Below are 12,408 nucleotides of genomic sequence, written 5' to 3'. Positions count from 1 at the left end.
CCTTTTTGCCAAGACAGATTGCCCAGTAATTAACTATATGTGGCTCATGACATAACTCTGTGTCAGTGCATGAGATTAAACTAATGCTGTAAAAGTTCTTGTGATTTTTTTTCAAATGAATTATAGGATATTTTAAATCCACTGGGTTTTGTGTCTGTTTGTGTGTGTGTGTGTTTGTGTGTGTGTGTGTGTGTGTGTGTGTACTTGTTTCTGCTATACCGGTGGGGACTTTGACCTGACTATTTGCTATAAAGGTGGGGACTTGTCTTAAATGAGGTCCCCACGGGTGGCAACACCGTTTTCTTGGCCATATTGTTGTTAATAAAAAATGTAAAAGTGCAAAAACGTTTGTTTAGGGTTAGGCATTGATTTGGTGATGGTTAAGGTTAGGGTTAGGGTAAGGGTTAGGAGTTAGATATGAATGGGAGTCAATGGTAAGTCCCCACCGGTATAGAAAAACAAACATGTGTGTGTGTGTGTGTGTGTGTGTGTGTGTGTGTGTGTGTGTATGTGTTCTTGTACTTGCTACATGGTGAGTACCATTTTCTACATTTAACTATCAAACTGAGGACATTTTTACAAAGTGAGGACATTTTGGCCGGTCCTCACTTTGAAACAGCCATGTTTGAGGGTGAAGACTTGTTTTTAGAGAACAGGTATGAATTGAGGTTTGGTTAGGGTTAGGGTCAGGATTAAGTTTAGGCAATCAGTTGTGATGGTTAAGGTTAGGGTAAGGCTCTAGGAAATGCATTACGCCTATGGATGTCCTCACTAAGATAGAAGTACAAACATGTGTGTGTGTGTGTGTGTGTGTGTGTGTGTGTGTGTGTGTGTGTGTGTGTGTGTGTGTGTGTGTGTGTGTGTGTGTGTGTGTGTGTGTGTGTGTGTGGATGTGCATGCATTGCATAAGTAATGCAGCACATTCAGTCACATTTACACAGATATTGGTCAGTATACCTGGAAACCACAGGTCAGTGTAGTCCAAGCTAGTTTAAAGATTAAACAGGCGATGTGGAGTGAGACAGTGTACACAAAGCATTTGGAAAGACCTTCATTCCTGGAACTCCTGAGTTATCCAACAACATTCTTTTGTTGTGCCTAACAAAGGTATTTTTGTTAATACCTTATTATTACTGTTAAAAAACAATTTTCCAAAGAAATGGAGAAAGAGAAGAGACAACAGAAGTATGTTTGCTCCAGTAGTTATAAGATATGCTACCTATTTTAATGTTTCTTTTCTATTCAAATGTCCAAACACTTTCAGGTCTCATGCACCTCTCATACGTTCAGACCAATCACACGACATGTGTGTGAGAAGCTCTGATGGCTGTAAATGCAAAAACACTATGTTGAGTGATGTGCATGAGAGGGGATGGCTTCAAGCCTGTAAATAGTTATTTAATGCTATTTATTGCTAAAACAACACACTCTCTCTCTTACTGAACCTGTGGAGGTCTCAGCAGTAGCCTGCCTTCTGCAGAAAGCCTGATTGTGGCGTGTGTGTGTCCTGATAACATCCAGCCAGACTGGCCTCCAGCCAGCCATGGGCAAACTCAACCCTACCGTTTGATGTCCAGGGTTGGCTCCAGGCAGACCAAGCATTGTGTCCCAAACAATGAACCCCAGACCCACTGAACTATAAACATGTCCCTTTGGGGGCGTTTTCCTCAGTTTCTGTACAGGAGACACCCAAAGTCAGGAAACCTGACCCGGCTTTTCTAAATTTAGTAACTCTAAAGCCTCAAATGCTGCTGACTTGGCACCCAACATCTGTCAACGTCTGCTTCTCTAATAAGGTAAGAATGCATTTGGAATGAGCCTTAAATCCGGGGTGGAAGTCTTGTCATTCAGGAAATTTGCTGAAATTCCATGTTTAAATAATTTTTTTTAAAGTAATATTTTGTTTAGTTTTCTATGGAATGTAAATGTCAGCTCTATTCTGCAAAATAAAGCCCTAATTCATGGCAATCTGTGAGTTATTCATTGTTACATAACAATAACACAGTCTTTATATAATTTCTCCAGAGTGCGGAAGCATTGCTTCTTCATCTGTAGGCTTCTGTCTTCAGTGGCCCCACTAAAGTATCTTTAAACCTCAGGATTGATAGGTGCAGAGTGTTATTATTGTAAAATGTGACCTGCAGTACCCAGCTGTCTGCCAGCTGTGGTCGCTGCTGTGTTTCCAACAGAGAGTGTGAGCAGCCTTCCTCTTCCTCCAGCAGATCAGCTGACTCTGATGCTGCTGTCAGGAGACCTCACGAACTGCACTTGAATGGCAACAATGAGCATTATCCAGCCATAGAAACACAACAAACAGATATATTGTCACTAATAACAGCCACATTTATAAAATACGGGTGAGTAAACTGCTTAATAAATTCAACAACCCCCTGTGTTGTTGTTGTTGTTGTTGGCAAAGCTAGCTAAGTGGCTAACGGTAGCTAATCCCTGCTAGATGCTGCTTGACCTTAGGAGATTCTTTGCTAGCTACGGTTTGTGTCATTTACGGCGTAATTCTCGTTTCTGCTTTTGTATCGTTAGCTAGCGGGTACGAAGCAAAGTATTGGTGAAACAGATACGTCTGTCAGTAGTGGACTAACATTAAATTAGCTCCTAGTGCTTGTTTAGCGTAATTTCTTTAACCTGCTTAGTAGTAAACACGCCTAGCACGCTTTATTACTCCCAATAGTAGCGAATGCTAAAATGCAGCTACGGACAGATTATATGTAAACACAGTAGTTACCATGTATAGAGGCTATATTGAAGTTAATTACTGTTGATAAAGAAAGCGTTTCTTTATGTTTTATTAAATGTTAAGTCTAATAATAATAACACTGGACACACTAGTCTAAATCCATTTTCCTTTCAGTTTTCTCGAGCTGCCCCAGTGCTGTAAACATGACAGAGTTTTGGTTGATCTCTGCTCCTGGAGAAAAGACCTGCCAGCAAACATGGGACAAAATGATGGCGGCCACCACACGTACCAACAACCTGTCCACCAACCACAAGTTCAACATCCCAGACCTCAAGGTTAGCATGGCTCCTGTCACAGTGGTATACGTTTTCCTCCTCGTTGCAGGACAGAGCCATTATGCTGCCGTATTTCTATAGCAGTCTATGAAAAAGGCCACAGTTTTCTCTCTTGAACAGTTCAGAATTAGCTTTTTATCCATTTCAACGGTAGTTTTAGATGTAACACGTGGCTAATATCAAAGTCGCTCACCTTGTGTATCCACTGTCAAGAATAAGCTGTTTGTGTGTGTGGGAAGCAGTCTCTACTCAGATCCATTGCATTCATGTTGAAGCGGTGGTCAGGTGAAGTTTTCATCCACAGAGCGGTGCAGCTCATCTAGTCGGGTTCCTCTCTGTGCTGAAGGTGATGTAACCCCGCTGACCTTGCTGCGACATGGGGCCATAATGTCCTCCTGGAACTGTTAGAAATGCATGAGCGGCTCTGGACAAAGAGGCGCCATCCTAAGCACATAGGGCCCCTGGGTGTCACTGCAGGCTGTTTGAACCCCTCATGTCGCTGTTTAAACACAACCCTGCTGACCCAACTTAAAACTGGCCCACATCTCAGGACTGATGACTCAAATGTTTCATTTTTTTTTGTTTTTGTGTCCAAAAACAGGTTGGGACATTAGATGTCTTGGTCGGGTTGTCGGATGAACTGGCCAAATTAGATTCCTTTGTTGAAAGGTATGCATCCTGCTGTATTCTGTCTGAACCTAACGTTGCTTTCTTGATGAATATTTTTGCACTGAAGAAAAACAAAAAACAAAAATCTAAGCAGGGTTTCTGATCCTCTGATGTAGCCGGTGTACCATTCCCTAATTCTTTCCTTTACCTTTTAACAATGAGGAATTTCACATGGACTTGAGGTTAGTGAGCCTCACAGTCTAAACTTAGCAATTTACAGTTAGCTGACACACCAGCAGTTCTTTCTTTAGTCATATTTATACCCGATGACTTATTTGCCATGAGTATGTTTGTAATTTATAGTGTTTTGGAAATATTGACATCCAAAACTCACACGCAGTCATCACTGCTTGAACTGGGTTTGCTTCCTCTGTGGATAGTTCCAAGACGGTGAGAAAGACCAACGTTGCAACACGGTTTCACTTGTTTGCCTTCAGCCTGTCTTTAACCCAGTTCCTTTTTGAAGTTTCTGTCCAGCATATCTGCAAAAAATACCGAATTCCTTACAAAAGTGCACTGATTTCTGTGTGTATTCTCTGTATATAAGATGACATGAACAGGATAAATATATTACGGATACCAAAAATTGAACATTAGCGACTGACATACTTTCTTGTGAACTTTTTATGCACCTGATGTGACTTGGCTCTCAGTTTCTCTGTGGCTTCACTGCTGCTTTGATGTGTGGCTGAACAGTGTGGTTAAAAATCTCGAACTCTGAATGTCTGCCGTATTATGAATTGCCTTGTCAGGAGATTACCTTAACGGGAGTGTGTGAAACCTTTTGATGTGTGTGTCTGTTTGTGTTAAATTTGGAGGAGTGGGATGGGTTTGTTTGTGGTGATCATGTGAGCCTGTGTGGTTTACAGAGGCTTTGTGTATGCAGTTTGTGTTGGCCGGGCATGTTTTGATGTCTCCTGGGTGTTCACAGTGTGGTGAAGAAGGTGGCTCAGTACATGGCCGACGTGCTGGAGGACAATCGAGACAAAGTACAAGAGAACCTGCTGGCCAACGGAGGTACGGTGATGGTTACGATGCTGTGCGTCCTGAATATGCTCGTAAAAATGACCTGTGATTATTAAATGGAGTAATGCAAAGCAGTTGGGCAGTGATGGTAACAAGTTGGGGCACACACATACAGATATTGTCTACAATGTTTGAGACATCCATCTCCTAGAAAAAGAAAAAATAATTTATAAACGAACAGAAAGAGCTTTTTCTAGCAGCAGTGCCAGAATAGTCTGGATAATGTAGAGACAATCTAGAGCTGATAGACAATCTAGACATCTACAGATATGCCAAAGGTTTTGTTTTAACAGAAATTATTTAGTTTTTTTCTCTCTCTTTTTTTTTTTAGAAATAGCTTAGCCTGCAGCTATAACTTTAGACATAAAACTAAACAGGGACCAGCCTGAAGGGTTAGTAAAGCTGGGCTATTTAGCATATAGCAATCTGCCACTGCCTAGCTTACTGCACAAATGTTAGATGGATATATATACAGCACTGGCAGTGTCTTTTAGAATATGAGGGTGCAGGTGAAATTGTTTTCATTCTAGATGCACATTGAGGATCAGTTAGTGAGGAGCAGCACCTGTGAGTGTCTGAACCAGCAGAGACAATTACTGCAATATGGCGTCTTTATTTAGGATGGAATTTATGGAATGCTGCATTCCTGTAAAAGGAATCAAAAGAATCTAAATCACATGTAAGATTTAAAACGTATTTAAAATCAGCACATTATTAAAATACAAAGAAATTAAGTAAGAGTTTCATCGTGTTTCTTATATTAGTGAGGGTGGCTGTGCAGACCTGTCAGGCATTATAGTTATGTAGTTTGTTTTTAATGCTCATTGTACACTGATTGTTTGTTATAAAGGGGAAGATTACAGAAGTTTTTTTTCTTCTGTCTGCTCCCTTTCATTCAGAAATTTGGAAAATTTTGTTTTTGTATATTTATATAATTGTTTTTTTCTTTTGTCTATAAATGAAATGGAAACTAACTTTATTTTTTTGGGAGGAGAAAGTGGAATTCAGGACTAACTGTTCTGACAGTGACAAAGCATTGTGGCACATTTAAAGATGAGAGCGTCAGTCAGGGCAGTAGAGAAGAAGGTTGATACGCCACATCATAACAAGCAGACAGGACCCATGTGTTTAGGCGCTCTAATATATGCTGTAACTACCCCGTTAGCTTTACCTGAAATCACTGCAATAAAATTGTAGCTTTACCCACCTTCTATCTTAGCATCAATTGATAATTAGCAAATAAAAGCCTAAAAGGTCTTTTGTTGTCTTTTTCCAGTTGATCTTGTCACCTATATCACAAGATTCCAGTGGGATATGGCAAAATATCCCATAAAACAGTCACTTAAAAACATCTCTGAAATCATCTCAAAGGTAGGTCCATCAGACCAGTAAATTCATCATGTAGGTATGTCAAAATCTGGGAAGATAAGATAAGATAAGATATGTAGAACTGGATATTTTGTTAATACATTGTCGTAGGGCTCAACACTGTGTTCCAGTTGCGCCCATCCATTCGTTGCCTCCATGCACTTGTGTTACTCTTAAGTATTTTTTTAATGTGTCAGAAAGGCCTTGCTGCACAGTTCTTTATTTGTCAGGCATAAATATGGCCAGCCATGTGTTTCATGTCTTACAGCAAGTAACCCAGATTGACAATGACTTGAAGACCAGAGCTTCAGCTTACAATAACCTGAAGGGAAACCTGCAGAACTTAGAGAGGAAGAATGTGTAAGTAATCCATGAGGACAAATAAGCACATCTAGCTTTACATTTAGGGGCTTTCAGTGTGGTGTTTTGTTTGTCTTTGGCCTGTATTTATTTGTAAGTCCTGCTTCAAAGAACACTGACTGGTTCCATTAATTTGTCCGCTTTAAAAAGTTACCATGACTCTGAAATGTTCAACACCAATCACCTGTTATTGTAACACTGCTGTGTGCCACCAGGGGGAGCCTGCTGACCAGGAGCTTGGCTGACATCGTAAAGAAGGACGACTTTGTGCTTGATTCTGAGTACCTCATCACTCTGCTGGTAGTTGTACCAAAGTGAGTGTTGATTCTGCAGTCGGTCACGATTAACAAACATGTGCTGACTGATTGAGAGCATTTAGATATCCAACACGTGGCTGTTCTGATCTTTCAGGACAGGCTACCCAGACTGGCAGAAAACATATGAAACACTTGCTGAGATGGTGGTGCCTCGATCCTCAAAGTAAGTCACGTCATTCACGTCAAAGCAATGAGATGAAAGGTTTTGCAAACACCAGTGTGACGTATCTGTATTTTTAAGGGTTTGTTTGTGATCCATGATTTTGATTTCTTACATATTTTTAAAAATAATTTCTGCTAATAAACATCTACAATTGCATTATGCTGAGTTGTTGATTTCTAGTTTGCTTGACCGTCACTAAAACAGGTACCTGTCCTTTTTTACAGCCTGCTATATGAGGACAGTGACAGTGGGCTGTTCAGTGTCACTCTGTTCAGGAAAGCAATTGATGACTTCAAACACAAAGCCAGAGAGAACAAGTAAGAGTTGTGTTTTTTGTTTTTATTTTACTGTGTAATGACTTTCTATTATTACACACCACTGTGTGAATGACAAAAAGAAGTGTGGGAAGTAGCTATGTGAGAAAATTAGATTTCAGAAGAAGCCAGTCTGCAGGGTGAATATAAATAACTATGAATATCCCAAGAGCAAGCTACAGGCTGCAGAACACACTTTATTTGTGTTCTCACATCTTAAATATGTGAGGAACCTAAAGTTGTTTAGAATATTTACTTCTTCATGCCAACAAATGTATCAGTGGTCAAATGAAGTCTGTATTTTATTCATAGGTTCACAGTGAGAGACTTCCAGTACAATGAAGAGGAGATGAAGGCAGACAAAGAGGAGATGACGCGGCTCTCCACAGATAAAAAGAAGCAGTTTGTAAGTAAAATGGATGCCATGGAAGTTTTCTTTGCATGTAGATCCATAGATTTCTTCTAGAGAATTGTTTTTCTGTCATTTTCATGAATGTTCTATGCTGATTGTGCTTGGAATGTCAATAGTAGTTTTAGACTTTAATCGAATAAAGCAAAAAAAAAAAAAAAACACATCCAAGTGGTTTGACATGTTGTATTGCATTTTCTACTGTGTAAATGTATGTACATTACTGATTCATTTTCCCTAGTATCATGTCTACTTTGATTTCTCACATTCTACACAGTTCAGGTTTAGTACATTACACAAATAAACTCACATCTTAGCCGTGTTTTCAGAAAAGCTAGTCCAGAGCACATAGAAAAAGCAATCATCTGTGTTGTAGAATGTGTTTAACACTTAAAACTCAGAAAACAAAGCATGAGCACGTCAGTAAACCGCTAAACAATCTCTGCTTACAACTAAATGATCTCACATTAATGACACCAACAGCACTGTGACAGAAAATACCAAAAACACTGTTTCCTTTGATCAATTAGCCACTTCTGACACGTTTCATTTATTGGCTGTCCTGAAATAAATACTAAATCTATAAACCCGTAGTATGCTCAGAAAATAGTTTACAGTAATGTGAAATACAAAGTTACTGTTTTGTGGATTGTTTATAAAAAATGAGAGGAATGTTTAATGTGTATTGAAAAAAATAAGTCACAACTAAAGGAGGGGCTCATAGGATTCTACTTTACTTTATTAATGTCTGTATTGTGTTGTTTTTGCTTCAGTGGAGAGCCTGATTGTGGATTTTTTTTTTTACTGTGTTCTGTGAAAAAATGTGTTTGCTTGTATCAGAAAACAACCTATTAGAGCTTGAAGCAATCTGAACGGTAGCTCCTGGGCAGGCTGCCATCGGTAGAGAACGCTGACCACACAAATCCACTGCAGGAAACAAACTGTTTCTTACTTTCCAGTGCTGTTGCATACAATGCTGTGTCTTAGGACAGAAAGACAAATGGTGCCGTCCTCTTCTACAGGACCCATTTGCCAGGTTTTAACAAGCCGATTTTGATAAAGCAGACATTTTGAGGCCCTTATTGCACATTAATTTAAGTTTGATATGTAATTCAGGATAGCCACATCCAATATAAATGACTACTGTTTCCCTTCTCTGCAGGGTCCACTCGTCCGATGGCTGAAAGTGAACTTCAGTGAAGCCTTCATTGCATGGATTCACATTAAAGCTCTGAGGGTCTTTGTGGAATCTGTTTTAAGGTACTGATATGACGGTGAAATCCTAACATCACCCATACATGAAGCTCTATTAAAGCTAAAGCATGACCTGATGCTGCTCGCCTTTTTTTCAGTGACCCCAAATGTTTAACCCTCCCATGGTGCTGAACCTAATCATGCCATGTTGCTTCTCCAGATATGGGCTGCCAGTGAACTTTCAGGCCATGCTCCTGCAGCCCAACAAGAAGACCCTGAAGAAGCTGAGGGAGGTGCTAAATGATCTGTACAAACATCTGGACAGCAGCGCAGCAGCAATCATTGATGTGAGTAATCCACTGCACTTACTACAAGTTCATAGCATTAAGAAATACTCTTTAACTTCATGTTCCAATATAAAAATGTGCCTGTGTTGCTTCAAATGTCAAACATTATCTCAGTACTCAGCCCAATATTGAGGTGTTAAGACAAACGGTGTTAAATGATTGAACCACAAAGCATCTCCTTAAGAAACAACTTCTCCTTTATTCTAAATTTCATTTTAAACATTTGCATTTGAAATAACTGCTAAAATGTACACAGTGTAGTCCATTGCTAAAGAAGAAATGAAGCATTAATTTCAGGAACAGGACATGTGGTGTTCCATAAATCCACACTGCATGCTAATACTGAACAGGGTTGAGTCTGTGGTGTGTTCACACTGCAGAAGTGACAAAATCCAGACTAAATGCAGTCAATTTTTGAGAGTTCTTCCATGATGCATCGCTCAAAAAAAACTAAGAAGCTCATGACAACCTGGAAAAAAATAATCACTGTTGGAAAAGTATTTTGTTTCCTGTCTTTCTATTTCATGGTTTGACCCACACTGCATCATAACATTAAATAATAAATGGTTGTATTTATATAGCGCTTTTATCCAAAGCGCTTTACATGATACATCACATTCACACACTGATGGTGGAAGCTGCCATGCAAGACGCTAACCATGACCCATCAGGAGCAATTAGGGGTTTGGTGTCTTGCTCAGGGACACCTCGACATGAGCTCGACGGGCCGAGGATCAAACCAGCAACCTTCCAGTTACAAGACGGCCGCTCTACCCACTGAGCCATGCTGCCTCTATTAATAATTACAATAATTAAAATAGTTTACTGTGATAGCAGTGGAGTCTCTACTGCAGCAGTCTCTGACTGTGCTCCTTCAACTCAATTAAATTCAGTTTTATTTATATAGCACCAATTCACAACATATGTCATCTCATAGCACTTCACATAGTAAAGTGAAGTGAAAACCTTGCAGGTTCTAATCAGAGAACCCAACAATCCAAAGTTTCTTTTGGATTCTATATGAGCAAGAAGTCAGAGACGGTGGAAAGGAACCAAAAAAACAAAACAAAAAAACCCACTTATTATTGAGGAGAAAGGGGGGGAAACCTCTGACAACCAGGCTCAAGGAAGGCGACCGTTGACAGAGGTGATGAGGAGGTGGGGATAGCAGGAAAGGTTTTCCTTTATAATGTCAAAATAAAACAGGTGCTCCCTCCCATGGCAGCTGCTGGTTACTGCAAAAGGGACATATCAGCTAGATATAAAGTACAGATTTACACATGAAATGATAATAAACTTCTTACAACAAATAGTTTTAGAAGCATTCAGAAAAGTTTTTTTTTTACAAGTTTACATTTCACAATTTGAAGTATAAAGGGGGGGGGACTGGTACGTTTAGATTATTTATATATTCCATCCATACAAGCTTGCAGGGATTCAGTGAAAACGGGCCCTGATGTTTCAAGATAAACCTCCTTTAGATATTCAAATGGCTGCTTCCTCACGCTGACACTGCTGCTTTTTAAAACACTTCTTGTCTTCTCCAGTCTGCGATGGACATCCCAGGCCTGAACCTGAGCCAGCAGGAGTACTATCCTTACGTCTACTACAAGATCGACTGCAACCTGTTGGATTTCAAACTGTAACACTGTGCTTTGTTTTTGTCCTGGCATTGAGTGTTGATTAAGTTATGTTTCTTCCTGGGTCAAACCTCTCCCTCCTCCACATCAGCTGCTTGAATGACAGTGCTGCATGTTCATTCCTCATGGTGAAAACTCATCAACAAGCTTCTACCACTTTTACAACCAAGGGACAAAAAAAAATACTTTTTTTTGTTTACAGTTTATTTTTCCTTTAAAGCCACACAGAAAATTAGCTTTTTTGTTGTGAAATGAATAAATAAATCATAATGGAGAGCTGTATATTTACTGTGTCATTCCACATGTGCTGGTGTGTATTGATAGCTGCATCTTCTGTATCGATGTTCACACATTCATGTTTACATATGGGCGATTTCATCATGGTACCCATGGCAACCACATCTGGTATGTGTTTCTGAGATTGCGGGTGACCCTAGCTGACATTGTGAATCAAAGATGTTATTTGAGTGTATGTTGTCATCTCATGTTGTGTGTGCATTTGCTGTCCACAAGAGATCTATATCTGAGTATTGTGTAAGCCATTGATTGATTGTTGAAATCATATGAAATGGGTGTGAATTGATTAATAAATATGGAAAAACTACAGCATCTGCAGTGATTCTTCTATTTGATTTGACAGAAAACCTTAGAAGACTGCATGTGACATGTTGCTGACATCACATGGTGATGTGCATGTGAGAGAAATAAATGAGGCTCATAATCAGTGTCTGCTTATGTGTAGTGAACACAGAAAGAACCTCTGTGAAACCTTGGAGTGACTCATGGTCTTGTGCAGAGCTGAAGGCAATTTCAAGGAGACTGTCTTTGAGCAGACATTGTTTGGAGTGTGTGTAGCTGCAAGGAAAATACTTAAATTTCACCATGAGGACAGCTGGTGCCAACAGCAGAGGGCAGTAAACACACTTGTGTCCATGCACAGTGGTGGAGAAAACACCCCATGCTTTTGTGAAATATTACATTAAGAATCACTCTTTGATCTTCAAGTGTAATTTGTTTTAGTATAGTCACAGCCAAAATACTAAAATCCTAAAAACCATTAAAAACTTAAAATTGATTGATTCCATAAAAATACATGAGAAATTTTGAGTATTGGGTCATTTCAGTGGCAGTGATCCACTGATGAAGGTCGTGCTTTTTATTAAAAGACTGTTTTTGTTGTTGTGCTTTGTGTCTATACAAAGCAGCACATTTTAAAGTCCTTCAGAGACTAAAAATTGATAAAACAAGGAACCTAACGCAGGAAACATGCCTGAAGATATCCAGATTCTCAGCCAGGAAGTGCAGATGCAGTCCTTCAGCAGTTGGATAAACTCTGCAGAAATACAGATAAACCAACAGCTTGGAAGACAAACCAAGATCTGGGCGTCCAAAGGTTTCTTCAGCAAGAAATGACCACATCCTGATCTCAATGTTCAGGAAAACCACTGAATGACATCACAGGAGCTTCAGCAGTAGCGGTCATAGATATACTAGATGCCTCACGCCAGGGCCGGACTGGGAAAGAAATTCAGGCCGGTAGATTTACAATCAGTCAGGCCACTTCCGCCACC

General features: G+C 39.7%; 1 protein-coding gene across 1 annotated transcript; it reads left to right on the top strand.

The window, feature by feature from the left end:
- The first annotated feature begins 2,219 nt into the window (after positions 1–2,219).
- On the top strand, positions 2,220–11,443 carry atp6v1c1a (ATPase H+ transporting V1 subunit C1a). Its single transcript, XM_022194111.2, has 13 exons — positions 2,220–2,357; positions 2,870–3,030; positions 3,632–3,699; positions 4,631–4,716; positions 6,002–6,096; positions 6,362–6,453; positions 6,669–6,767; positions 6,865–6,933; positions 7,158–7,250; positions 7,560–7,653; positions 8,819–8,916; positions 9,071–9,197; positions 10,745–11,443. The coding sequence occupies exons 2-13, from the start codon at positions 2,899–2,901 to the stop codon at positions 10,841–10,843; spliced, it is 1,152 nt and encodes a 383-aa protein (XP_022049803.1). The 5' UTR covers positions 2,220–2,357; positions 2,870–2,898; the 3' UTR covers positions 10,844–11,443.
- The last annotated feature ends 965 nt before the right edge of the window (positions 11,444–12,408 follow it).

This window comes from Acanthochromis polyacanthus, chromosome 12, assembly GCF_021347895.1.
Source record: "Acanthochromis polyacanthus isolate Apoly-LR-REF ecotype Palm Island chromosome 12, KAUST_Apoly_ChrSc, whole genome shotgun sequence".
Lineage (NCBI taxonomy): Eukaryota > Metazoa > Chordata > Actinopteri > Pomacentridae > Acanthochromis > Acanthochromis polyacanthus.
Note: the sequence above shows the minus strand (reverse complement) of the source record. Positions and strands in the feature narration are given on the sequence as shown.

Coding starts and splice junctions, on each gene's coding strand:
- atp6v1c1a (XM_022194111.2), top strand. CDS start 2,899: ATGACAGAGTTTTGGTTGATCTCTGCTCCTGGAGAAAAGACCTGCCAG. Junction 6,097..6,361: donor TCTCTGAAATCATCTCAAAG/GTAGGTCCATCA, acceptor CATGTCTTACAG/CAAGTAACCCAGATTGACAA. Junction 7,654..8,818: donor CAGATAAAAAGAAGCAGTTT/GTAAGTAAAATG, acceptor CCTTCTCTGCAG/GGTCCACTCGTCCGATGGCT.